At 44.9% G+C, this 27,878-nt stretch overlaps 1 protein-coding gene and 1 long non-coding RNA gene across 4 annotated transcripts in view; one reads left to right on the top strand and one right to left on the bottom strand.

Moving 5' to 3' along the window:
• cpne4a (copine IVa) overlaps positions 1-27,878 on the top strand; it is a 486,687-nt gene that overhangs the window by 11,095 nt on the left and 447,714 nt on the right. Inside the window, exon 2 of the mRNA XM_038712358.1 lies at positions 8,428-8,619. Within this exon, the coding sequence (XP_038568286.1) occupies positions 8,428-8,619 (192 nt within the window). The remainder of the gene's footprint in view (positions 1-8,427; positions 8,620-27,878) is intronic.
• On the bottom strand, positions 218-27,830 carry LOC119898195. 3 transcript variants are annotated; one of them, XR_005443501.1, is made up of 7 exons: positions 27,423-27,830; positions 27,265-27,338; positions 8,787-8,861; positions 8,532-8,664; positions 7,050-7,117; positions 4,304-4,475; positions 218-1,376 (listed from the first exon to the last, which is right to left on the bottom strand). It is a non-coding gene; the product is annotated as an uncharacterized LOC119898195 (long non-coding RNA). The 3 variants fall into 3 exon arrangements; XR_005443500.1 differs by lacking the exon at positions 8,787-8,861 and having other exon boundaries at positions 27,423-27,823; XR_005443502.1 differs by lacking the exons at positions 7,050-7,117; positions 8,787-8,861 and having other exon boundaries at positions 27,423-27,819.

Raw genomic sequence — 27,878 nt, 5'->3', positions numbered from 1 at the left:
GGGGGCGACTCCAGCGGCTGCAGAAAGAAGTGTGATTGTATAAAAGTCTGTGAGAAAATGTTTCTACTTGTCAGCTGATTTATTCCCTCAGTAAACACTTTCCTGATGAGTTTATGGTCTCAGTCTCTAGTTTCAAGTCTTCTTCAACACAGTATGATGTTCATTTAGTAAATTATGGTCCCATTTAGAGGAACAGAGACCAGGAAGTAGGGGAGGCTTTAACACGGCCAAACTCAAGGCTTCAAAATGACAATCCACAAACCAACGGGCGACATTACGATGACTACGTCCACTTCTTTTATACAGTCTGTGGAACAAAAAGTAAAATCCAGAGACCAAAAGGTGACTCAAGACTCAAGACGAGACACTGGAGAGCACAGCTGTGGGTGGTAGTCAAACACTGGTGAAGACAGTGGTGAACAACGAGCACACAGTTAACAACTGACAGACAATATACACAGGAGGGGTGAGAATAACGAGACACAAGTGATCATAATCTGGGGAAGGAGACAGGTGCAAACAATCGAGGGAAAGACAGGGAGGAAAAGCAGCATGAGACACACAAGAAAGAACGATTTCAAAGTAAGACAGGAAGCAGAACGAATGAACATAAGGAACAAAACAAAAGCGGAAGGGCTTAAAGAAGACATCAAACTCCCAAAACACCAAGAAGACTGTGACAGTTTGACCTCCAAAAGACTCCATCTGAGAGAAGAAACAGAGGAACCTGCCTCTGATCGGTCTGAGAAGGGATTTCAGGGACACCGGTTACTGTTACTCCCTTTCTCCAGCAGCAGCATGCAGAGTGGTGAAAAGCGAAACCCTCTGAAGTTCAGTTAAGAGAACTGATCTGTGGTCTGCTGTTAAAAGGTCTCATTTAAAAACGCTGCATACACAACCTTTAATTAAAAATTTTTATTTTCTCTTTCCTACGCACAGTTTTATAAATGAGACCCCTGGACTCTAACAGTGAACCTTCTCTTTGCCTTTACATCCCGTGCAACCCGAGCCGTTGGAGATATCGTTGGCGGATATCTATAACTTCCTCCTGTAGACAAGAATCCTGACGGCCTGTTGGAGGCGACCGGATGCTGCCGGGGGTTAATCAGATGAGCCGGAGTGCTGCTGATGGGATAATGGAGGGAGGTGAAGTGCTGGAGATGGAGGTGGAGATACGATTGCTTCTTCCAGACACAGCAGAAATGGTTTCCTGTGAGGGCGGAGGTTATCATCCAGGGTTTCTATCAGATGATAGAGGCGATGAGCCCGAAGCTGCTGTGTGAGATCAGAGATCAATCACACACCGACGCTGGACATGCTGCACTCAGAGTGTTTCCGCTGATAAAAAGTGCAAGAGGGCAAACACGTCTGTCGGACTGAGGAGAAAAAAGTTCATTGTGTTAGTTGAAGTAGTAACAGATCTGATGTCGTGTCAGAGATTTCTGCTGAAGTTAGCATGCTAACCAGCAAGCCCCAACGGCTCGACCACCCCGTAGTTTCAACTGGGAGATGTTCATCTCATACAAAAATTAAATAAACTCACAAAATGTCAAGAAATATTCTTACAGCTGTTCCTCAACAAACAGAAAAATACAACAGCACATCTTCCGAATTCAAGTTTCTCTCTTTCACAGAATTAATCGCCTCGTTAACTTGTCGTCAAACACACTTGATTCAGGCTCCACAGAAACCAAATTAAAGTTCACCAAAACCGTTGTAGTTAGTTGTTCCACTGAGGCCCCATCCAGAGATGCTTAAAAGTCTCTGAGCTAGAGTCCAAGTCAAGTCTCAAGTCTCTGAGCTAGAGTCCAAGTCAAGTCTCAAGTCTCTGAGCTAGAGTCCAAGTCAAGTCTCAAGTCTCTGAGCTAGAGTCCAAGTCAAGTCTCAAGTCTCTGAGCTAGAGTCCAAGTCAAGTCTCAAGTCTCTGAACTAGAGTCCAAGTCAAGTCTCAAGTCTCTGAACTAGAGTCCAAGTCAAGTCTCTGAGCTAGAGTCCAAGTCGAGTCTCAAGTCTCTGAGCTAGAGTCCAAGTCGAGTCTCTGAGCTAGAGTCCAAGTCGAGTCTCAAGTCTCTGAGCTAGAGTCCAAGTCGAGTCTCAAGTCTCTGAGCTAGAGTCCAAGTCGAGTCTCTGAGCTAGAGTCCAAGTCGAGTCTCAAGTCTCTGAGCTAGAGTCCAAGTCGAGTCTCAAGTCTCTGAGCTAGAGTCCAAGTCGAGTCTCTGAGCTAGAGTCCAAATCGAGTCTCAAGTCTCTGAGCTAGAGTCCAAGTCAAGTCTCGAGTCTCTGAGCTAGAGTCCAAGTCAAGTCGAGTCTCTGAGCTAGAGTCCAAGTCAAGTCTCTGAGCTAGAGTCCAAGTCGAGTTTCAAGTCTCTGAGCTAGAGTCCAAGTCGAGTCTCTGAGCTAGAGTCCAAGTCAAGTCTCTGAGCTAGAGTCCAAGTCGAGTTTCAAGTCTCTGAGCTAGAGTCCAAGTCTCAAGTCTCTGAGCTAGAGTCCAAGTCGAGTCTCTGAGCTAGAGTCCAAGTCGAGTCTCAAGTCTCTGAGCTAGAGTCCAAGTCTCAAGTCTCTGAGCTAGAGTCCAAGTCTCAAGTCTCTGAGCTAGAGTCCAAGTCGAGTTTCAAGTCTCTGAGCTAGAGTCCAAGTCTCAAGTCTCTGAGCTAGAGTCCAAGTCGAGTCTCTGAGCTAGAGTCCAAGTCGAGTCTCAAGTCTCTGAGCTAGAGTCCAAGTCAAGTCTCAAGTCTCTGAGCTAGAGTCCAAGTCAAGTCTCTGAGCTAGAGTCCAAGTCAAGTCTCTGAGCTAGAGTCCAAGTCAAGCCCAAGTCTCTGAGCTAGAGTCCAAGTCAAGTCTCTGAGCTAGAGTCCAAGTCAAGTCGAGGTCCAAGTCAAGTCTCTGAGCTAGAGTCCAAGTCAAGTCTCTGAGCTAGAGTCCTAGTCAAGTCTCTGAGCTAGAGTCCAAGTCAAGTCTCTGAGCTAGAGTCCAAGTCAAGTCAAGTCTCTGAGCTAGAGTCCAAGTCAAGTCGAGGTCCAAGTCAAGTCTCTGAGCTAGAGTCCAAGTCAAGTCTCTGAGCTAGAGTCCTAGTCAAGTCTCTGAGCTAGAGTCCAAGTCAAGTCTCTGAGCTAGAGTCCAAGTCAAGTCAAGTCTCTGAGCTAGAGTCCAAGTCAAGTCTCTGAGCTAGAGTCCAAGTCAAGTCTCTGAGCTAGAGTCCTAGTCAAGTCTCTGAGCTAGAGTCCAAGTCAAGTCTCTGAGCTAGAGTCCAAGTCAAGTCTCTGAGCTAGAGTCCAAGTCGAGTCTCTCGTGGTTATAATGAATGTTGGATCAGCTGCTGCGTTCAATCCAGGCTGATTATAAAACTGCAGAGCTATAAGGGATTCTGTAACTGTAACCTGTTTTTCACTTACAGAGCACAACCATTTTTTACCTTTTTTTACAACTGGTTCTCATCTCAGTGCGTCATTACCGCCGGTTTCAGACAGCGGGACAAAGCGTAATTATTTTATGCTAAAGGTACCCCTCAGCGTCCGTATGAAACGCCACCGTTTGCCACATTGTAGCAACACAAAGGAGGCAAACCCTACCTACTAGCTGTAGCTGTAGGGTTAGCCGGTCGACATACATAAAGTGGGTGACTTAAGTTTAGGTACTAACGTTTCTGATGGTTATAGTAAGGGTAGGGGGCTTCGGGAGGCTGTCAACACCTTTAACATGAATGTAGCTAGTTAGCTAGCTAGTGTCTCATACACACGCTAACGGGAGTGTCGCACCCAGAGCGTCTCCCACAGACCCTGTCTGTGGAACTGACAGTAGGTTTTCTGAACTTTCTAATAACTAATAACTGCTAACTTTATAACGCTGGTGTTAGTTGGGGACTGTCTGGGCAGTGTGCAGCTAGAGTGTCAGCAGTGCCTCTTTTTTCTTGCGGAGGCTCTGTAGACTCCAGGTTCACCAGTCAGTGCTGACAGCTAATGTTTCACTGAATCTGTAATAACCTTCAAAATATCAGCCTGGATCCTTCGCAAACCGCTCAACAAAATCATAACAATGAGCAGTCAAATAATCGGACAGGTGCAGGAACCACTTCTCAGTATTTACAACAGAAGGAATGGACTGAAAGACGCCACTCACACACTGCACAGCCAGTACAGTCTCCCATCCTCAGGCACAGATCTCTCACTCTCAGGACTAAGAGAGCCAAGTTTTGTGCCCACATCCGTCAGAATCATGAATGGCTGATTTACTTATTCATAAATGTTTGTATGTGTGTTTATGGCCTATTTATCATGTGCTTTGCAAGTTTTATTTACGTACTCACCACTGTTGATTGCTGGTGAATTGAATTGAACGTGAAGTGCAGCAGCCGTTAGGTGCAGAGGGAGGTTGGTGGTGGTGGTGGTGGTGGTGCTTGTTGATCATGCAGTGGATGGCGGCAGGGTTTTCAAAAGCCTGACAGCTCGGGTGAAGAAGCTGCTCAACAGGACAGGTTACTGTGGACAGGATGTGCAGACAAGTGTGTGTGTGTGTTAAAGACATCAACTCATAATTAATGAATCAAATGAACATAATTTTGAACATAATGCCTTAATTCTCCCTCACAATATAATCAGACTCTTCCTGTTGAATCTGAGTAGTTTCATTAAGCGCAGCGAAAAGACTGTAATGACTAAAAGGACACGAGGGTAAAATAATCTGTTATTCTAATTTAATTAAACTCTTGTTCAGCACACATGTTCTGGTTGCTGGTTGCATCCATTCAAATCCTGACAGCAAATCTCTGTGCAATTATAAGATGCAAATCAGATATGAGACGATCACATCCACACAGCTTTTATTAAAGTTCTGCCTGTCGGTTACAAACAGGCTGACCTGGTGTAACCTCACATTCTGTCAGCTGCAGCGGGAAGACATTTTGACATGTCCACAGACTGTATAAAAGAAGTGGACGTGGCAGCCTAGAAGTCCCCCGTTGGTCTGTGGGCTGCTGTTTGGAAGCCTGGAGTCTGGCATGTTCGCCATTTTTACAACCAGGCACCGGACGTGACCATATTTGGACGAGACGTTTACTCATTTAGCTGACAAGTTTAGATTATATTTTTCTATTAAATTTTACTTTTCAATTGCCATATATGTCATAGAGGTCACAACAAGGCAACTAGCAGTTAAGTGTCTTGCTCCACCTTGGTGGACGTGTCGTAGCAGAAATTGAACCTGGGTCTCCCAAACGAACGGCATGTGACTTATCCACTGCGACAGTAGCCGTGTTTCCATCTAATTGTCATGCGAATTTTAAGCGTACTTTTGAAATGTCGCAAAAAAGAAATAAGAGATACTATCTGTGCATTTCCATCAGCTGGTTTGGAGCAAATAAACCAGGCGACAGTGAGCGTCGTTACGTCAGTAGTTGACGTTACACATGGCTGTAATAAACAGGACGTCTGGGTTCCAAACCAGCCGCATGAACCTGATGGCCACTGATCTTAGAAAAACAGAGAGAGGTCCTCAGAAATGTGTTTCAAGCGGGCAAACTGCTACCAGCCACGTCTCCGCACGTTATGGGAATATCCGGTGTTCTGCAGAGTTCTGCATGCTAAACGCTCTAATATCCTTTGTGGGCTTCATCAGCGGTGATAAATGATTCAAAGTATTTATTTTATGAACATTTAGAGTCGTTAATATTTTATTACACTCAGTAGAAGCAGCATTCACTGAGATTCAGCAAAAACATGCAGTGATAACCCCGTTTGATCAGTGTGCAGAGCAAAGGATCTGAGAAGGACCTTTAAGAGGTGAACGCATCATTCAGCAGAACAGCTGATGAAGGCTTCCTGCCCAGATCTGCATCCACCTCTTTTCTCAGCACAAATGAGTGTCACCAGCCGCGAGCTGCAGAAAATTCTTGGCAGGAATGCAGAACAGCAGAAACAGCTGATCAGTCATGAGTTACAACGTCAGAACTTATTCGGAGAAAGTTTTTCCATCTCCCGTTTAGTGCGTTTACTCTTTTTCTACAAAAAACACCTCAAGTGAGCGTAAAAACTTTTTTGCCGTTTCCATCGTCCTTTGATGGCTATTGCCACACCCAAGAGCCTACCGCAAGAGAGTGGGGCCAGTTAGCTTGGTTAGCAAGGTGCATCTGTAATTAACTGTGGTGTTAGCTGGGATGCTAAGTTTAGCTAATGCTAATGTTAAGCAACCAACAGGCTTAAAACAAATTGTACTTACTGAAAAATGAGCGGCCGACTCCTGATAAGCTTTTTCAGCAGCGCTGGTTAAATTTACACAGAGCAGCAGATACCAGTCACCATGGTAGCGACCTGTCAGTCAGCTTGTAGCCCCGCCCTAAAGCCTCCCCTGCTTCCTGGTCTCTGTTCCTCTAAATGGGACCATAATTTACTAAATGAACATCATGCTGTGTTGAAGAAGACTTGAAACTAGCGACAGACCATAAACTCATCAGGAAAGTGTTTACTGAGGGAATAAATCAGCTGACAAGTAGAAACATTTTCTCAGAGACTTCTATACAATCACACTTCTTTCTGCAGCCGCTGGAGTCGCCCCAGGTGTGGAAAAACAAAAAGCTGCTTCAGTTTGTATTGTGCATGCTGGTTCACGCTGCCACGGCTCACTGGGACGCTTGAGCAGAACAGAGCCATTCATGATGTTGTTATTGACGCCTGTGCTTGTCTGCAGATCCTCTAAATTCCATTAGATGCTGCTGTGACTGAACTCTGACTGCATTCAGAATCAGCTTTATTGCTTAGTAGTTTTTAAACGTACAAGGAATTTGCTTTTGTGACTAGGTGCCAGACATAAACATATATAAATATAAAGATAAAAACAGGGAATAAACAAGATGTTAAAGTGATAAAGGAATAGAGACTTTGTGCAGACATTGATGGGGAGAGGGGTTTGAGGGGGGTGCTGGGAAAACCTTTTTCTACTGTCGGTCTGATGGGAGATTTCCAGAATAAATGCTCCATTGAAGCAGCTGCGTGTAATTATGTGGAGCCGTTTTGCTGGATTGACTTCAAGTGTTAATGAAGAAGTGTTGACGTCCTCACCTCCTCTCACACACTTTCTTTTTTCAGTGAAACACTCGAGTGAAATAGTTCCATGCAACACACGTTTGCTGTAAATGAAAAACAGAACACGTGAGTGTGAGCTGGTCCCAGGAAGCAGCCGATCAGGCTCCGTAACACATTTTAAACATGTTTTGTGGCCTCACTGGGGAGCTTCACTTCTCCAAATGCATCCTGCTCCCCCTTGACGCCATTATTTCAAAGTTCCTGGCTTGTTCTAAACATAATGGTGTCTATTCCTTCTCTGGAGATAATGGTGTCTTCTTCCTATAGCTACATATTCTCTTTCTGCTCTCAGGCTGTCCATTAGCTGGCTCACACTCAACTGTCCATCATTAGACATGAAAAGATTTGCGTTTCATGGCAACATCAGTGATTATTTGACTTTCATTCTTTGCATATTGATGACGTTCAATCAGAAGATATATTCCCACAGTGTATGGATACGTGTCGAGTAAGTGGTTCGTGTTGCACTGAAGACTTCAGAAATGTTTCTACCTCATATCATTACGCAGAGACGGTCGGCACGAGAGCAGCTTCTCTCAGTGCAGCTCGCTCTAAATGGCTGCTCGCGGGTGGGAAGGGCATCAAACTGTTAATATTTAATGCTTGTCAACGGTCTCCGGCTCCGGTGTTCAACAACAAGACCGTCAGAGCGAGAACTCTTAAATCTCTCCAGCTGCTTACAGAAGAGCTTTTAAAGTGCTGCTGCCAGTTTATGAATCACTCTAATTAAATTTCTTGGAGAACATGAACACAGCAGGAGCCTCAGGAAGCAGTCAGTGAGGCGACTACCTGATGATCTCAAAGGGCTGAGTGATACGGACAATGATAAAAAATAAAATTCATATCATGTGATATCAATAATAATCAGAATAAATGTTACATCATTGTTTCTTTCAGTTTAAAGGCTGATTTATGCTCCTGAGTGAAAGTCAGAACAAACAGTGGGTCGCTTCATAAATCTGAGGCAGAACATTCAGAACTGTTTTCAACCAATAAAATCTTTTTTCAGTCCCTTTTCCTCAACAAAAAAAACATTTTAATAGAAAAATAAAGTGTGAATAATTTGTGATTCAAATATTATTATCGTTTTATCGCCCTGATGACCTTGAACGCACCCCAACTCTGCTGCTCTCCTGCTCTGAGTGGTCGGTTTCTCTGCTGCACTTATTTTTATCTTTGTTGGTTTTTGCTGCACTCTGACTGGATTTTCTAAAACTCATTTATTCTCTCTTTGTGGGTTTTATTCTGCTTTTTATTTGTCCTTGTTATAAATGTGATTCTAATTCCTTTCTTTGCCTCTGTGATGTGCTCCTCTGTGAAACACTGTTTTCTATTGATCCACTCTCCTGTGCAGACTTCCTGTCCCGCCTCCACCATGAGTGACATCTACGAGTCCGCCGCCAACTCCCTGGGTTTGTTCAGCAGCCCCTGTCTGACCAAAGTGGAGCTGCGGCTCACCTGCAAGGGGATCTCGGACCGCGATGCTCTGTCCAAACCCGACCCCTGCGTGGTCCTCAAGATGAAGTCCCACGGGCAGTGGATGGAGGTGGGTCGCTGCTGGGTTGTTGTAGTGATGCTGACGCTGGTAGTTCTGTTTAGAGAAGTGAATGAAGTGGAAAAAGCTTCTGATTTTATTATTGTATTATTGTGTGAGTAAGCACATCGTGAGCAAAGTACAGTCCTGAAACTAATTCCTCGTATGTGTGCACATACCTGGCAAATAAAGCTGATTCTGGTTCAGATTCTGAAAAGGTTCAGTGTGACGATCAGGCGGGTGAGCAGCGCCTGCTGTGCAGAGGAGTGGAGAGTTCATCTCGGTGTATCAGAGAGAATCAGAATCAGGTTTATTGCCAGGTACATTTTCCCACCCGAGGAATTTGCTTTGGTAGCTATTGGTGCTATACATTACACATAAACATAAAACAAGTAAAGAAAAATGTACAAGTATACAAAATAATACACAAAATGCAAAACATATACAGGATATTTAACAAGGAATGTGCAAAAAAAACTATATATATATATATAGCAATAGCATATTAGAGGATATTTTGGGTCAGATTCGCCCTGAACAGATTACCGGCCCAAATCCTGTTTACAGACAGAATCTGAAGTTTGCCCACTGGATAAGAGCCTCCAATCAGAAACCCCTAACAGCCAATGAGAGTGAGCTGAGCAGCGTGTTGTGTAGCTGCTTTATAAAATGTAGAAACCTGCTGATTCCCTCTCCTCAGCCTCGAGTTCATCCACAGTTCACACACAAGGTCGACCAGCTGATGACGACAGTCTGCCTCCGTGTTTGTTCCTGTCACGTTTGATCACGTGAGATTCTGTGAGATCCCGAGTCTCCAAAACCGCTGCTCTGAAACCGTTTAGTACAAACGCAGAGTGTGGTCCTGCGTCTGGACTGAAGCGTCTGCCGCGTGCGTTAAATATTTGTCGTTATGTCTGTATGTCGTCCCACATTCTTAAAACCTGTTACAGTTTTTCTCGATTTCTCATACACATTTCTTTTTCTCGAAACTCTAAACACAAATCAAAAACTTCTCACCCAATTCCCCAAAAATCCTGTTTTCAGGTCAAAATGAAGCTCTCCACTCAAAACCATTCAGTCTTGCTGAAAAACCAAACTTTGCCCTCAGAAACACAAACTACAACAGTCTGACACACTGGAGAGATAAATTCAAAACAATACTACAAAAACTGGTTTTTAGTAATGTTGCTTGTGGTTTTCCTCCTCAGAAAAGAGAAACAACAAATACATGTATACACTCGCTCTTTTTTTATTCCTTAGTGTGCTGTACAGTACAACACAAACTACTCATTATTCTGTCAGGGCTGCAACTAACAACTATTTTCGATTAATCTATCGATTATTGAAACGAATGATCAACTGTTCGGATTACGAATCACAAAATTACCAATGCCTCTCATTCAGCTTTTAAAATAAACTTAGTTGTCTTGGGCATGTGCTAATTAACAATCCATCAATCTTTTAATGAAAGTTTCTGCTGCAGCAACAGGAGGTCTGAGCAGCTGATCTGCTGTTCAGGACGGAGCAGTTCACACGGCAGTACTGCACTCCGGGACAAACTGACACTATATTTATACAAAGACGGGAATAACGTCACGTGTTACATTGGCCAAATTTACAAGAGAGAACCAATAATAACGATTTTGTAGTAGACAGCGTTTCACAACATTGACAACATCCCCAACTCAACAACTCACAAAACTCTGTGAGGGAGTCTGGGGCGGATTAGCCTCAAGACAAGAGAACTGTGTCCGGTGGTGTCTAATAAATTACCTACGTACAAGTATAAAGGAGTATAAATGGGCCCGATGACGTCATGAACGGATAGATTATTAAATTAGTTGGCAACAGAGTTAATAATCGATTTTTGTCGACTACGTTGATTAGTTATTGCACCTCTAATTCTGCCCCAGTATCTTTCCTTTGGTCTGGGACAGGCCGGAGAATCCTGTCCTCCTCCTCCTCCTCATCTTCCTCCTGTCCAGTCTCCTCCTCCAGCTCCTACTGTACCCCTCTCCATACTGCTCTTCTTCCTCCTCTCTGGTGTCCTGGACCTCTTCCGCCCTTTTATCTGCCTGGTGAAGCTTCTGGTTGGTGTGGGGTACCTGGGTAGCTGACTTCAGTCAACAGTATTGTTAGTTAGTGTTTCCTCAGTGACCACATGGTGCAGGCTGTGAGAAATGAAGGGATTTGTGTGTAGAGTTTAGGGAAATGGGTCTGCTTTTTGAAAAGAGGGCTGAAACAACAGCTGGATGTTTGACAAAAACCCACAGCGGCCAAATGAGATGTATTTTCCCAGCTACCTGCTGAGCACACTGCTAACAGTCTGTGTTGGTCTCCGGTGCCATTAGATGCAGAAACCATCACAATTTCCCTAATCAGAAATGGCCTTTGGAGCAGTTACAGTCGTTTCTCTGTAGCCGCGTTACAGGAGCTGCAGGAAATGGGAGCACATTTGTTCTCTCCGTTCTGATGGTTCCTGGAGTTAAATGGATAGTAGCATCTGCGTTGGTTGAGTCTGTGGTCCATTTCCAGCTTTCTGTCACAGTTAATGTCACTGCTGCTGCTTGAAAAAGATGTGAGAGCTTTTCAGCTGCAGCATCAGTCCTGCTGCTCTGCGTGAATATAGAAGCAGCTTTGTGCACGCAGTCTGCAGAGCTGTGTTACCAAAGGACGTTTGGTTCTGTGCGTCTTCGTGCTGCGTTCACTTCACAGCCTGAAGCTGGAGTTTCCCAGCCTCAGTGAACGTGTCCTGCAGGAGTCTTTAATGGACAGAGCAGTGCTGAGATGAACAAGCTGCTGACAAACGCTGAAAGCGCTCAGTGAAACGAGCTAATTAAGACAGCAGTGAGCCGCCAGAGGGAAACTAACACAACACTGGTACCAGGAAGTCTTTCTGCTTTTTGTTTCATTCCTTTGGTTTCTTTTATTATTATCTTACTTACTTTCCTCCCTCAATTTCTGTAAACTTGTCAAGTCAATTGTATTTATAAATTCCTAATATTGCAAATCTAAAATAGCTATGCCCTGAGGGGCTTTCACAGCCAACACATTCTCACTCCCAACTCCTCACATACAGACGCTTTTTGAAGCCCTGGGTTCCCTTTAGCGTTGTATTTCGACGTGCAGGGCTCCGCAGTCAAGTTAGCAACAATAAATATGCAACGGTTAGACTCTCAGAAACGTTGGTTAGGTTTAGGAAAACGTCATTTATTCATTTAGCTGACGCTTTTATCCAAAGCCACTTTGCTACAACTGCTACATGTCAGAGGTCGCACGCCTCTGGAGCAACGAGGGGTTAAGTGTCTTGCTCAGGGACACACTGGTGTCTCATAGTGGATTCAAACCCGGGGCTCTCAGGCCAAAGGCACGTGTCTTATCCTCATCCTCAATGCAGAGATAGATGAGCTCTGCAGGGCCCACAACACTTCATTTCCTGCATTCTGGTGAAAGTTTCTGCACCAATTTATGTTGGAAATGATTTTATTCGTGTAAAAGGAAACAAATAAACAAAACAGAATCTAAGAGTCATTCTGTGCTGCTTTCAGATCTGTTGATTAACTTTTCTCCTGTAACATCATCTCTGCTCAGGCAACACACATGCAGGCATGATTTAGTCTTCCCTCCTCTTTTGTCATGTTCAGGGCTTTGACATTAACACCCGCCAACCCGCCAAATGCGGGTGGATTTCGTAACACAGTCACTCCCACTAGCCACTTTGGCATGTAGTCTTGTCAAAAGACTGAAATAACAAACGACATGCAACGTGACACTACGACACTACAACTCCCATGACTACTACATGCACATCTGCTCATTGGTCCATTAGTGAAGCCTATTGTCTTGCGCGCTACTGACCAACGACACTGCAAACAAGACAAAGCAAGCTTTTTTAATATCACGGGAATCCACACAACCGCCGCGTCTCGCACTCTCACCTCTCTCGCGAGGGTGCACACGCCAAACATGACATCCAGACTTTTGTCAAAGAGAATAGAAAAGTTGAATCTGTCACAGAGCAGCCACACTCCCTGAGACCTGTAGACTCCCATCTGCTTTTCACCTGATGATCTCTGTCATCACACGCGACTGATGGCGCACACACACATCAACACAGCGGTCAGTCAGTGCGTGAGCGTGCGTGGCCGAGCAGTGAAGAAGAAATGCACAGCAGAACGAGAGAAAGAGAAAAGACAGAGCTGAGATAAAGAAAGGAGGAAAGTGCCCTTAAATGCTGCAACATTACAGATGTATTCATGATTAAGGGACGTGGTGTTACTACTAGCAGGGCTGCCTTTATATCATGAAATCATCATATCACAACTGCCTTTCCAGAGTTGATTTTTAACAGACATGTTTTCAAAAAAGGAGCTTTACACACAACCTTATCAGAGCTAATGATAATGTTAGTACATTTTAGCACGTCATTGTCAACTTTAATCATATAAAACGTAATTTCCCAAAAACAAAAATTTGGCTAGTGAAAATGCTGTGTGGCTTGTAACTTTGGAAAATCACTAGACACATTAGCTAGTGAGCAAAAAAAATAATGTCAAGCCCAGGTCACGTTCACAGGGAGAGAACGGACAACTTGGTCTAGAAGTTGTTAAAGTTACTGACTGGTGCTGCACATCTCTGGAGCAATGAGGGGTTAAGGGTCTTGCTCAGGGACGCGTTGGTGGATTGAACACAAAATGACGCCCCTGGTACGTAGAGTCCTTACAGTTCTGTCCTTAGATCCTTGATTTTCCCCTTGTAACAGGAAAACAGGGGATTGATCTTTCAGGACCGACAGGAAACAGATGTTGTGCAGAATAGATTCCAATCAGGACGACATTACAGATAGATTTCTATTCCTCCATATTTGATTGGCCAATAGAACTTTAACAAGCTACCAGGAGTCATGAGTGGAAAAAACAGCTAACAGCACCGGTATGGTGGCAAAGTGAAAACAGACCAGTCAGAGCCGAGAGTGTACGTCACGCACACATGCCCACAGTTTCCAGGCTCTTCAGAGGCGTTCTGCCTCTTCGCATAGTGATGTGTGAACACCGTTAACGGTCGAGCTGCTGAAGAATAAAAACACGCTGATGCTCTGAAGGCGGCTGCAGACTCCGGTGATAGTTGACTCACAAAGAGATGCAGTGCCCTTATTGGTCTTCCGTCCCCGCTGTGGTCCAGAAACTTCCTGACCTCTTTAACCCTGCAGGACCCCACCGGTGGGCTTCTTCACTGGTGGATGGGTCACAGTGGGGGACTGAACCCGGGCCAAAGGCATGTGCCTTATCCATTACGCCACCACCACACAGAAGAGCTAACTCCTCAGGTCAAGACTCTGCAGTTTACCTACATCTGAAGGATAAAGGACACTCTTCGAGGACAGCAACGTTCAAATTCTGGACAGAGAGGACAGATGGTTTGAAAGAGAAGTGAAAGAGTCCATTTGCACCAGAATAGAAAGACCATCCGTCAACAGGGGAGCAGGGCTTAGACACCAGTGTTCCCCAACCTACACAAACATTTGGCCTCCTGTGACAACGCCAACGACTGTCGCTACAACAGCCAGAAGCTCTAACGAACCAAGCGGTATCCATCACCTTGATAACGAGCCCACAGAGGGACTCCCTGCCAGTCAGGCCCCATCCACACTACTTTTAAAACCAATACGATCTCTGTCCACAGCAGCGTTTTAGCTGCTTATCAGAATTGATCTGCATCTACATTAAAACGACAACACATCTAACGATCGTTCACGTACACTGGGCATGTGCGTGTCGGTGCAAACATGAAGCAGGTTTTATTTTGCACGGACCAATAACGAGCTGGGACTGTTACTGAATGTAACACGGGAGTTAAAAGCGGCTGTGGCGGCGGGAAACAGACTGGGAGTTGCTGCAAAGTAAACGGCGACATGCACAGAACACGTGTAGGCTGTAAGTGTTATTTGAATAAAAACACCCAATCTAAAACTCGGTCAGCAGCATCGTGTTTCTGCTTTACACGACTTCTGAGAGCCGAACGTGAGCGTCTGACTCATCGTTTCTAAAATCCTCCGTTTTTGCCCGTCCGCACTAAAACTCTCTCTGGAGTTTTAAAACGAAAAACGGGGTCGGCAGCATTTTCAAACTTCTCCGTTTCAGGTCTTCGTTTTCGCCGTTTAGTCTGGACGGAGGAGCAAACGTAGCAGAAGGTCTCCGTTTTAAAACCAAAACACAGCGGTGTGGACGGGGTTCTGTCAGAGCTGAAAGAGTCACTTGGATAAGAGGTGAAACATCTTCAACTTGTCACCCTTGATTTTAACCTTCCTTGGAGAAACCTGACCTGGATGAATGAAAACATTCACAGACAGGAGATCCCAAATATATCAGGCTGAATATCTACAGCTGCAGCCGTAAAACATTAAAAACAGGGATCAAGACCTCTGAAGTCTCTGTCTGCATTTCTAAAGCCAGAAAGGCAAAGCAAATCTAACTAAACTCAGGTCTGAACAGATCTGACGTCAGAGTTTGTGATTGTCGGTCTCAGGTGGAAAACGTGCTGTTTGCAGCTGGACCCTGGTGTTCGTCTGACAGGCAGATAGAACAGCACATCCTCAGTCTTTGCCCTTTTATCTTCCTCCCTCCGTTCTCTCTGCTATCAGCCATCTGGAGCTGAACTGTTCGGTCAAACTGCGCCTGCTCGGAAGCGCTCAGATTTATAAATCGACACGACAGATGATGAAGCAGAAAAGTGACATAATTCTCTGCTGGCTTCTGTGTTTTTTTTCTGGGATCTGAAGCCCGGAGGAGGAAACGAGTCCAAACACAGCCAGTAAACACAGAGTAAACACTGAGTGAATCCACACGAGTCTCCTCCAACCTGCTCCGGCTGAACAAATTATAGAAATGTGCTGCCGGGGTTCATCCTAATCTCATCATGATGGTCGTTAATGCTTAACAACTTCTAATGACTACTTGTTTATTAGTGGAAGAGCAGTGAAAACAGATTCTTAACTCCTCGTCCGGTCTTTGCTGTAATTTAGGCTCCAGTTTCTGTCAAAGCAGACTCATAAAGCAGATGAGTCGTGGGAGTTGAACAAACAGATTTATCACAATCTGCCTTGTGTTTAACTTAAAAAGGGTCAGTTCACCCAAATTACAAACACCGACATACATAAAAACCTAAATCATCACATAACCAGATTATATATTGTGGAGGGAAATTAATACTTTTTTTGTAACCTTATATTTATGTAAGACAGAGCAAAGCAGAGAGAAGCAAAAACACACAGACGAGGTAACAACAACTTTAACATTTAGCTGAAATCATGACTGATTGTTGAGTTGAAGCCAAAGTACGCCGCGGTCCTCGGCTGAAAATGTGACCACGTGCGTTTGTTCTCCTTTTTGGGCCGTGAGCTGTGACCTCACAGTCAGGAGGTAACTGGCTGTCGGGGAGCTGCAGCTCTCTGTAGCTCAGAAGATCCTACCTGCTACCTGCGTGTGCTGATCCACCCTTTCACCCAGATTCTTTGTCTTTATAATAACAAACAGCTTTGGTTTGCAGACCAGCGTCGGGTGACACAGCCGCCGTCAGCTCCTGTAGTGTGTGACCCCGTCACCGATCAGTCACGTAGTGCGAACGCCACAACGGCTTCAAGACTCCCGTCACAAGACAGCAAGTTGTGTGAACGGCACGGCGAATGTCGTGCAGTCTGCTCGAGCCTGTAGGCTAGTGTTTCTCAACGGGGGCGGTGCGGTCCGAGGACGATGGGGGGCGCTGGAGGCAATATTTTGGAAGGGGGGGGCGCTGAGCTGCTCTTGGGGGCGTTTGTTGGTCGGAAATTCTGAGGTGAGTTTACACTTAAGATCCACAACAATACGAGTTTAAACTTTAAACTACTTGCAAAAAACTGTGGTCTGCAACATTAAAACCTGCCAGTTTCGTCCACTGACTGGACGAGACTGTGTAATTTTTCTCTGTCAGCTACTTGTGGTGCAGCTTCGTGCTGCCTTCACGGGAAGTCAGAGTATCGTCTGTAAAACTTTACCCACAATTTTACTGTGTAACCTCTGGAAAATTGACTCTCTCTTTCTTGGTGGAAAAGTGTTTATTTCTCTGAGGAATACACCGTGAACGTCTCGTTATCTCAGTGGTTCCACATTTCTAAGAGGGATATTCTGCTGTCGGACTCACCCTGAAAGAAACTTGGCTGCGACGCCAGCGAGTGACGTGGACCCGCCTCGCGCTGTGAGTCGCAGACAGTTTGTGCCAAAGCGGACACATACTGTAGTTTCAGCAGGCTATAAAAATGTAACGTTAAAAACTGAAGCCCTGTCTTGCTCTGTTGGGGATTGTAAGCGCCGCTTTATCAGAGGCGCTGAAGTTAACGTGTGTGGAATTATTGAGCTTTCTGTCTGATCACAGGTGTCGGTTAGTTTCGTTTCCCCCGGCGTGATCGCCTCATTCGGGTTTGTCTGTTAGACGGAGGGGAAACTTCCAGCGAATCAGTAACATAATGCAGTACAGGGCATGTAGTAAAATATTCTGTATTCTCTTTAAATAGACTAAAGACGTCAGTCTCCCATTGCGACTCTTTTTCTTTACATGTCAGAACTCAGATATGTGGGAGAGATTCTGAATGTGCAGAAAGGTTTGAACATGAGCAGATAAGTTACAGTGTTTCCCGTACGTTCATTTATTTGTGGCGTCCTGCCACAATATCAACGCTGACCGCCACATATTGATCTTCCATTTAAGCCTATTTAAAATCGTATTTGAGCTGCAGGCAGCTCGTATTCAGGCAGCACATCCTCTCGCTCGTCTCTCTCGTCCGTCCCTCGATCTCTCGCTCTCTCTCCCTCGTTAACACAAATCTGTCCGACACAACGCCGTCGATGTCGGAGACCCAGCTATTAAAAGTTATTAGCGAGCATGTAAGGAGCCTTGCTAATAATAATAATAATGTTAGAATACAGCTCCACAGTTACGCTGTCATTCCGCGGGAGACACTGAGTTATGATAAGTTATTAACAGATGAGCTAATAAAGTCCAGTCAATAACTGAATTAAAACGGATTCATTTATTACTGAGATGAAAAGGGGCCACAAACACATTTAAATAGGTTACTTCCCCACAAAAGAGGAGGTGAGACTTAATCATGTGTGTTGACTCAGCAGGGATGATATTAAATAAGTTGATCTACAGGAGAAAAATATTTCAAAGCAATAAGAATGCCTGAGAGCCTCACTACATTATATTCTATTAGAATTAGATTAGAGAAATTGTCACCTGCCACCTGAATTTTTAGACATTTCCTCCATAAATTGGTGCAGAAAAGGCAGAAATTGGAGGAGAAATTTTCACCAGAATGCAGGAAAGTTTTTAATGCTCAAAATCTTCTGGGGGGGGGGGGGACCCCACACCCCCCACTTATTAAGTGCCCCGTCCAAGAAAACAGTTTCAGTGAGGAACATTCACTTATTAGTTAAATATAATTACTTTTCACATGGCTTTTTGTTACATTTTCCATGTTTTTAATAACAATAGTAACAATAAAATTAAATCAAAATATTCAGGGCAAATAGCAAACATCTTTTTTGATGGGGGGCAGTAAGGGACCTGGATAATGGATAGGTTGGGAACCACTGCTGTAGTTTAACTTGTAGCACTCGGGTGATGTTTGTGTTTGTAAAGCAGCTGTCTGGTTGTTGGTAAAAGTAAGTAAGTAAATAAAAGTTTATTTCTATAGCACCTTTCACAGGTATAGGGCCACAAAGTGCTTCACAACAAAAACATTAATATCATAAAATACACACAATAAAAGCATAGACAGTACATGATCAGAATGAACAGAATCAGAAGAGCGCATAGATGGTGGAAGGTCATTCCACAACCTAGGGGCAACAGCCTGAAAAGATCGGTCACCTCTAGTACGGTAGCGAGTGCGTGGAACCGTCAGCAGGTTCTGATCCACAGACCTCAGAGCACGCACAGGGGTATAACGCTGAATCAGGTCACTAATATAGGGTGGAGCCTGGCCATGTAAAGCTCTGAAAACTAAAACCAAAATTTTAAAATTTATCCTATAAGACACTGGTAGCCAATGAAGTTCTTTTAGGATTGGTGATATGTGGTCTGATGTTTGCTGTATGACACACTATGAATTTCCGAAAGGACTAATAAATATCTATCACCTATAAATGTGCACAGCCGATCCTGTTACTGAGGGGGGCTGGCGCTGCCAAGCAAAACTACTTCTTAAACGAAGCACCAATGAATCGTTGAAATAATCTATAGAAGCTTCGAATACTAAAATCATCGTTGGCTGCAGCCCTATTTTGTGACGCACTGGGGATCTCTATAGCGTCACAGTTCAGCGCAGTAGGGGAAGCCCTGTAGCGTCAGTTTGAGATGGTGAAGGCAGGTATGTGATATTTATATTCCCATACTAACCTTAACCAAGTAGTTTTTGTGCCTAAACCCAACCAAACCCAACATTACACAACTTTATTAATGCGCCGTTTCAACCGGACGTTGCATATTTGTTGTTGCTAAGCGTCGCTAACTCGACGGCGGAGCCTTAAATGTCTAACAGTGATGCTAAAGGGCCTTCACCGAGCGTCCATGTGTGACGAGTCTGAGTGACGAGCTGTGGTTCTATATTTGAGAAGAGAGAAGTGGTTTACTGAGCAGCTTCTGCGGGAGACCTTTTTAAATAAAGACGAGGTGACGCAGTTCTCGTTGCTCTGAGGAACAGCCGACTGTTTCTCCTGCAATGAAACGAAACTCTGACACTGATCACAGGGTCAAACTCCGTTTCAGTAACCTAATTTTTTTTTAGACTTAACAGACACCTGCTGGACGTTGATGTGCCGTCCATCAACCAATAGGAGCAAATCTTTTCTGCTGTGCCTGTTTTTAGTTTGGTGTGTACCGCTGATCTATCCTGATTGCCAGGTCACCATGGAAGAGACGATCATAGATAATCCCGCCCTAAAGCCTCCCCTGCTTCCTGGTCTCTGTTCCTCTAATTGGGACCATAATTTACTAAATGAACATCATGCTGTGTTGAAGAAGACTTGAAACTAGCGACTGAGACCAGAAACTCATCAGGAAAGTGTTTACTGAGGGAATAAATCAGCTGACAAGTAGAAACATTTTCTCAGAGACTTCTATACAATCACTTCTTTCTGCAGCCGCTGGAGTCGCCCCCTGCTGGCCGCTGGAGAGGACGCAGGTTTAAGTCGCCCCCTGCTGGCCGCTGGAGAGGACGCAGGTTTAAGTCGCCCCCTGCTGGCCGCTAGAGAGGATGCAGGTTTAAGTCGCCCCCTGCTGGCCGCTAGAGAGGACGCAGGTTTAAGTCGCCCCCTGCTGGCCGCTAGAGAGGACGCAGGTTTAAGGCGCCCCCTGCTGGCCGCTAGAGAGGACGCAGGTTTAAGGCGCCCCCTGCTGGCCGCTAGAGAGGACGCAGGTTTAAGGCGCCCCCTGCTGGCCGCTGGAGAGGACGCAGGTTTAAGTCGCCCCCTGCTGGCCGCTGGAGAGGACGCAGGTTTAAGGCGCCCCCTGCTGGCCGCTGGAGAGGACGCAGGTTTAAGTCGCCCCCTGCTGGCCGCTAGAGAGGATGCAGGTTTAAGTCGCCCCCTGCTGGCCGCTGGAGAGGACGCAGGTTTAAGTCGCCGCCTGCTGGCCGCTAGAGAGGATGCAGGTTTAAGTCGCCGCCTGCTGGCCGCTGGAGAGGACGCAGGTTTAAGTCGCCCCCTGCTGGCCGCTGGAGAGGACGCAGGTTTAAGGCGCCCCCTGCTGGCTGCTGGAGAGGACGCAGGTTTAAGTCGCCGCCTGCTGGCCGCTAGAGAGGACGCAGGTTTAAGTCGCCGCCTGCTGGCCGCTGGAGAGGACGCAGGTTTAAGTCGCCGCCTGCTGGCCGCTGGAGAGGACGCAGGTTTAAGGCGCCGCCTGCTGGCCGCTGGAGAGGACGCAGGTTTAAGTCGCCGCCTGCTGGCCGCTAGAGAGGACGCAGGTTTAAGGCGCCCCCTGCTGGCCGCTGGAGAGGACGCAGGTTTAAGTCGCCGCCTGCTGGCCGCTAGAGAGGACGCAGGTTTAAGTCGCCCCCTGCTGGCCGCTAGAGAGGACGCAGGTTTAAGGCGCCCCCTGCTGGCCGCTAGAGAGGACGCAGGTTTAAGGCGCCCCCTGCTGGCCACTGTAGAGGACGCAGGTTTAAGGCGTCCCCTGCTGGCCGCTAGAGAGGACGCAGGTTTAAGGCGCCCCCTGCTGGCCACTGTAGAGGACGCAGGTTTAAGGCGTCCCCTGCTGGCCGCTAGAGAGGACGCAGGTTTAAGTCGCCCCCTGCTGGCTGCTAGAGAGGACGCAGGTTTAAGTCGCCCCCTGCTGGCCGTTAGAGAGGACGCAGGTTTAAGTCGCCCCCTGCTGGCTGCTGGAGAGGACGCAGGTTTAAGTCGCCCCCTGCTGGCTGCTGGAGAGGACGCAGGTTTAAGTCGCCCCCTGCTGGCCGCTAGAGAGGACGCAGGTTTAAGGTGTTGTAGGAGGGACACAGTTTTATTCTCGTAGGTTTCTGATATGACGTAAACAGCCGAGCTGCTTTCTTCTTCTGAAAGTTTAGCTCTCCGCTCACCCTTCTGTTGACCGCTGTGTGACCTTGTCCGATCTCACCTGCAGCAGAAATTTCCTAATGAAAGCGCTTCCTGTTTTCACATCATTATCTCTCTCTCTTCTTGCAAATCAGGACCAAATTTGACAAGGATTCCTTGTTCAGCTGCTGTCCCGTGGAATAACTGAGCAAGCAGTCGATCTCTGTGCTAATGACCTGTCTGCTCACCAGAGGAGACACGAGCTCTGACAGCTTGATTAAAACCAAATCAGGCTCCTCATTAGCTGCTGTGAGAGTTTCCTTTTCATCAGGAAACAAGCTGAGCTCAGGGGAAACAGACCTGAAGCTCCCGTTTGTTCAGGACACAGAACTGAACACAGAGTTTAACATTAGAGGATTTTTACAGCCTCTTTTAGCTCCTAGTTTTGGTTTGACAGAAATGCAATTTAATATCCTAACTCTGTTTTCAGTGGTGTGTAAAGACATAATGAACCGTTCGAATGAGACATTTCTATCTGCAGACACCGCGGCTCCTCTTACAGGGACGTCACCACGTTGAGCCGCCATGTTTGTACAGTAGTCCAAACGGACAAACTGCTCTACAGAGCGCGTTTCGTCGCTACGTCGAATACGTACGAAGTAGACTGGTTTATTAGAAGTAAGAAGAGAAGTGAATTTTGGACAAATGGAGCAGCACACGTGTTATTTAGCTCAGAGCCACCGTAGCTTCTCCTGCTCGCTTGCAAAGGGAGGGGGAAGCGGTTACTGATGGTGCATTCATGTGGTGTAGGAATAATCAGAATCTTTTTTTCCTCCTTAAATAGTTATTGCACAGAGAAATAAAGTGTTCATGGCACATAAAGAAGTATGCAGAACTTTGATTTGTGTAAAATCCCGAATTGCATGAACATATTTTGCAAACATGTGATGTGTAATCTGCTTCTAACGGTTAGTTTGCTGAGTGAACTAGAAGTCTGCATGTGTTTATCTGCTCTGATCATGATAATCCAACACATCTTTGTAGCAGCGTCCATGTTGAATCCACATTCTGACTTTAGAGCACATGAACATTTGTATGTTAATGATGTTTCAGATGAACAAGTTCAAGAGATTAAACTTTTAGGTATTAAAATAGTTTGTAAATTATCATGGTCTACACATATTGATGAATTGGTGAGTAAGATGGGAAGAGGAGATGTTGTACGCTTCAATGCTCATATAGAACTAATGTAAATATAATGTACAGCTCTTGAACCTGGTTAAAGGTAAAAGATAGATGTACTGCTTTATTTAAAAAAGAAAAACATTTCAGTTACTAAATTACCAAGGGTATTACATAGACAGCTATGCTGGAGCTGAGATGTGCACGACTATTATACCAGGCACGCTGCTGAGGGTAGACTCACACTACCAAAAGCAAAAACCAGCATAATGAAGAACACTGTAATGTACTGAGCCATGGTTGCATGAAACGCTGTGCCTGAGCATATTATTCAGGAGAACAGTAAAAACTGATTTAAAATGTCACTGAAACAACATCTCCTGGCGAAACAGCTTTCCTCATCCAAGGATGCTTAGACACCAGGTAATAGATTTTCTTATTTTCGTTTTCTTCTGTTTGTTCAGTTGAGTGATTTTTACTGATGAGTGCTGGGAAATGTAGTGTGTTGTATCGTGTTTGTGTATGGTTGTATTGCCTTTGTTGTGTTGGTGTGTGTGATTCTCTGTGTACTACACTGTACAGAGTTTTGTGTCCGTGTGCACCCCAAGAAGAATATCTGTGGCTTCGGCTACAGCTAATGGGGTTCCTAATAAATTAAATGAAACACAGCTGGAAGAACGACTTCACAACTCATTGAGGAGCACATGAATGCACCGTGAGCCGCTGGTTGCAATTCACAACCCTCACCACTAGATGGCACTAAAACTTACACACTGAACCTTTAAAGCCAGAATGTGGAAACAACATGGACGCTGCTACAAAGATGCAAGTGTTTGTAATCAAAATCTGCTTAAACAGTTTGAATCTTTCTATTACAAAGTGATTTTTGTCCCAGAGTTTTTTAATGCACCACTACATTACTTGAAACTAGTGTTGTAGTCAAGACCGCCCAAACCGAGACCAAGTCAAGACCAAGACCAGAGTTTATTGGGACGGAGAGAGAGCGAGACCAAGTCAAGACCAAGTCTAGTTCCCCACATTATATGACACACAATAAAATGTGGAATGAGATCACAGGTACTTCTCAAACTGAAAGATCCACATTCTCATAAAAACACCCACATACAAACACTAAGAGCTGAAATCAACGTAAGCATCTTTATTCAACTCTCCTTTTACCCTCGGGTACTAATAAAGACACCTTGACCTTGACCTTTTCCATGCTGACCATCGCGGGGAGGGGGGTCAGTCATTAACAGGAACAGCACATTTTTAATTAGGGTTATTGGTTGCTATTGAAGCAATTCGTTTTCCATCCAATCAAAGTTTGGATATTAACAAATAAATCAGACGACGCAATAGTAATTTATTGATATTCCCAAAGTTATGGTCTTGACTGGCCTTGGAATAACATCCCAAGTCCTCAATGTCCGAGACCGAGACAAGATAAAATGCTGTCGAGTCCAAGACAAGACCATCAAAAAGTGGTCTTAAGACCGGTCTCAAGTACTACAACACTACTTAAAACCATTCAAATATTGCTCGTACTGCAAATACTGCTAATAAATATCTTTCTTAATTCATCTAAGTCGCTCTACATGGACAGCAAACTACCTGTTATAACCTAATACCACATTACAAATGACACAGGAGCAACAAATGTATACGCAATATGTGATTTCGCACCATTAATGAAACGTTTCTAGCCATCAACCGCGTCGTGCGCCATGTTTCTACATGTGTGACGTCAACAACTCGGCAACTCGTGTACCAACATTTTCTCAAACTTACAGAGTTGTTGTTCCGACTTCAGGCGGCGTTCACGTGTTTTTTCCCCCCAGTCTGGAAATCCTTTTCTGATTATTCACATGAATGCACAGTTAATCCATCAGGTGGGCGGAGCCAGATCATCTAATGTAAAGAATATTACTGGGGTGGTGGTGAAAAACGACCCATGTAGCCTGTGAATTTCAATAACTGACCAGAGCGGGTCATCTATGGCACTGTGATGTTATATTGTTATAAAAGACACAAGGAAGTCGTTTCCATGTCGAGCTGGGACACTCTGAGTTCAGGAGGCTGTGGATGATGGTTTCCAGCGCTTGCAGCTCCCTGGGTGGATGTGCAGTCAGGTTGCAGATCCGGACTGTTTCCGTGTGAGTCTCTCGATGTCGGTGGGGATTATAATCTGGGTGATGTGAGGACTCTCTGCTGCGGTTCTTAATGCTTCAGTGTTGTTCTGATGCCAGTAAGTCATCAAACTGTAATGTGGTTATATTATGCATAATGTTTGCTCTGTGGCTGTGTTTATAAGGGTTTTATAGATGATCGGGGCCTCCATCTGGTTTCTCCTCAGTCCCTCATCGATCTCTTCTTTCACCCAGATCCTCCTTTGCTCTCAGAATCATCTCCTAACAGTTTTAGTTGCATGAAGTCGCCTGGCAGGTTTTAGTTTTGACATTTACAGAAGCAGCAGAGTGGATTTCATTTTTCTGCTGGGACAAAAGTCTGGATCTGCGATTGTTTGTTTAAAAAGAACAATATTGTCAGAACCCTGATGGAAGTCAATATTAAAATGACCTTGAGGAAAATCATTTTTAGTGCCTTAAGATATCTTGAATGCCCCGGATTCATCAAAAATAAGCTAATTATTTTCTTTTTTCTATCAATCTCTATTAACCTGTCATGTTCAAAAATAGAAAGCTGACTGCTGAACAGGCTGCTGATATCTACACTGGTGCTCAGTGGTGTAGTCTAGTTTTTTGTTGAGTATACTGTGATTTTTCCCTCTTAGCCTCATACTCACCCCTCCCAGAGCGACATCCCAGAAGCACCTCTACGCTCACAAACAGTATGCATGTATGTGGCTCTGGCATTTTTGGCCCAGGCGGCCCACCAAAATCGGTCGGACTCCCCTCAACAATACCCCATCCTTCCATTTAAGGGCTCAGATTAGGGGTGTGACGAAAAACTCAGCCCATGAGACGTGACATTGAACAAGATTGGGGGCCATGACAACAAGACAAAAATGAAAACAAATGCAGGCCTATTGATGGATTAGTCGATAGGAGGGTCCGGGGCTCCTCCCCCAGAAGAGTTAAACACTTAATTTCCTGCATTCTGGAGACATTTTCTGAACCAGGGGAGCACAAAATTCAGGTGGCAGGTGACAATATGAAAACAGAATAGAATATAATGCAGTAATCTGTACCTTCTTATTGTACTTAGCTTAAGTTACTGGTTTTTGCACAACCCAGTTTTCTTCTGGATTTACGCATTGCAGGCTTACTGTGCAAATAAACCTTTTTCACAGCATTTTTATTTGTTAATCAACATTTCTATTTATATCTTCATTATATTTTTCAGAAGATTTTTAACAAATGCTTTCAAAAGTGGGGGCTGCATGTCCCCAGCGTCCCCAGAGTGAATGAGCCTCCCTCCCTGCAGGTTGAGCTGCTCCAAGCTCACCGCTTCACCTCCTCTTGCCTCCTGCTCACTTTGTCACTCGCTAACACATCCTCCTCCTCTGCCTGGCAGGGGCCACCACAGCTCCTTCACTCCTTCAGGTGCCTGTACCTGCTCCACGCAGGGTCCTGCAGCTGATCTTGAAGCTGCTGCAGCCCCAGCAGCAAACATATCAGTTGCTTTCGCGCATTTGGCAAAACAGTTGGAAACAGAGAGCAGAGGGGGCGGGGGCCAGTAAAAGATGTGATTGGGCCGGTCCAGTGTCAGTACAGAAAATTACCCAAAGAGCCGCTGTCCGTGCTCTATGGGCCGATCGTTGGCCCGTCACGTAATACATACCCCAAAGGTGTGGCGGCCCCCCGGGCATTTGCCCTGTTACACTTCACATACAAGACGTGACAATCCAGAATATCAGGGTCACAAGAACAGGACTAGAAGATATTTTAATACTATTTAACAGAAATGTTCACTGATGAAAAACTATTGGAGGGTCTGGGGCTCCTCCCCCAGAAGATTTTGAGCATTAAACACTTACTTCCTGCATTTTGGGGACATTTACTGCACCAACTTATGGTAGAAAAGTCTTTATTTATATAAAGGGGAGCACAAAATTCAGCTGGCAGCTGACAATTCAATGTAAAATTATAATTAATATAAAATAAAATGTTTTTTTGGACAATGCAGATCTGTTTTTTCTATATTTACATTGTACGTTTTCTTATTGTGCCAAAAGAAAAATTTCATAGCACTTACATTTGTTATTTAACATTTCTTGTTGCTATTTTTCAGAACATTTTTAACAAATGCTTTCTAAAAGTGGTGGGAACAGTGTCTGGGTCCCCAGTGTAAATGACACCAATGCAGGTGGGGAGAATGATTTCCTAATGCTTAGTGTTAATAACCATTTTTATGAAGCAACGCTGCACTGTGCCCAAGTAATTAACCTAACTCTGCCAGTTAGGAGCTGCTTGAAGCCTTAGATTTTATACGAATCTGGTCACTGGAGCACAGGTTTCATCAGCTGGCAATTTTCAATGCATATTTAAGAATGTTAGTTGCAACTATTATCAACAATGATGGAAAGCTGAGGCTTATCAGCAGCAGTAATAACAATGAACATAGGCCTATGTGCAGTTCTGTCACCAACACTCATTCATTACAGAATGTTATGAACAGTGAGGACACAAAAAGTGGTCCACATCCTCTCAAGCACACTTATCTTCCAAAACCACTGTCAAACGTAGGTTATGTAGCTTCTGTATCAGCTGAAATGCATGAGCAAGTATCCAGGAACTGCTGCTTCTACTACTGTACAGACACACAGTATCCCACATTCATTCATCCTCCACATTGACCTTAGTTAACTAGCTCTAGATGCAATTCAATAGACCAAAAATGCTGTTACAGTTCCGTTAATGATGACCTTTATGCTACTTTCACTCACCAGGTAACGTTACGACAGCATCACCTCATCCGGCTCGTTTTCTGTAGTTTCAGTAACCTTAACGTTCGTGTCATCTGCACAAAACACAAAGAGTGTAGCTTGAGTCGGAAGCCCCAACTTCAGTTTAGTGCTTCGCAACACAGACGGGGTGAATTTACCGTATCCCTGCGTATCACGTAGACTCCACCACTGCTGGTGCTGCAGCTGCAGGATGTAAATCTGCAAACACAGTTAATCATAATAAAAATACTAACAGACTCATCTTCTCCATCAGGGAGGACACAACTCAACCCGGATCCTGGAATTCAGACTGACACAGCAATCATCCCAGAATTAATTTAAAAAAACACAGCTGTTAGTAAATAGATAGAGAAAGTAGTGAAAAGCCACACCGGCATGGCGGAACAGGTGTGGCGTTTCAACACTGTTACAAGTCACGTTTTCTTTTCTTTTCACGGTCTAACCTGGAAAGCTGGATCGCTGTGTGAAAGCACACACTGTTGCAGGGTTACGTCCACTGTTGCGGACATTCTTTCCGCGTTTATTGCTGGATCTGTGTGTGTAAGCGGCTTGTGTTTGAACTGTTCAGGGGTCAGATTGTTTTTGTGTAGAAA

Source organism: Micropterus salmoides, unplaced genomic scaffold, assembly GCF_014851395.1.
Source record: "Micropterus salmoides isolate LMB-PRFRI ecotype aquatic unplaced genomic scaffold, ASM1485139v1 Ms_hic_scaffold_11, whole genome shotgun sequence".
NCBI classification, from domain to species: Eukaryota; Metazoa; Chordata; class Actinopteri; order Centrarchiformes; family Centrarchidae; genus Micropterus; species Micropterus salmoides.
This window is presented reverse-complemented; position numbering and strand designations above follow the sequence as displayed.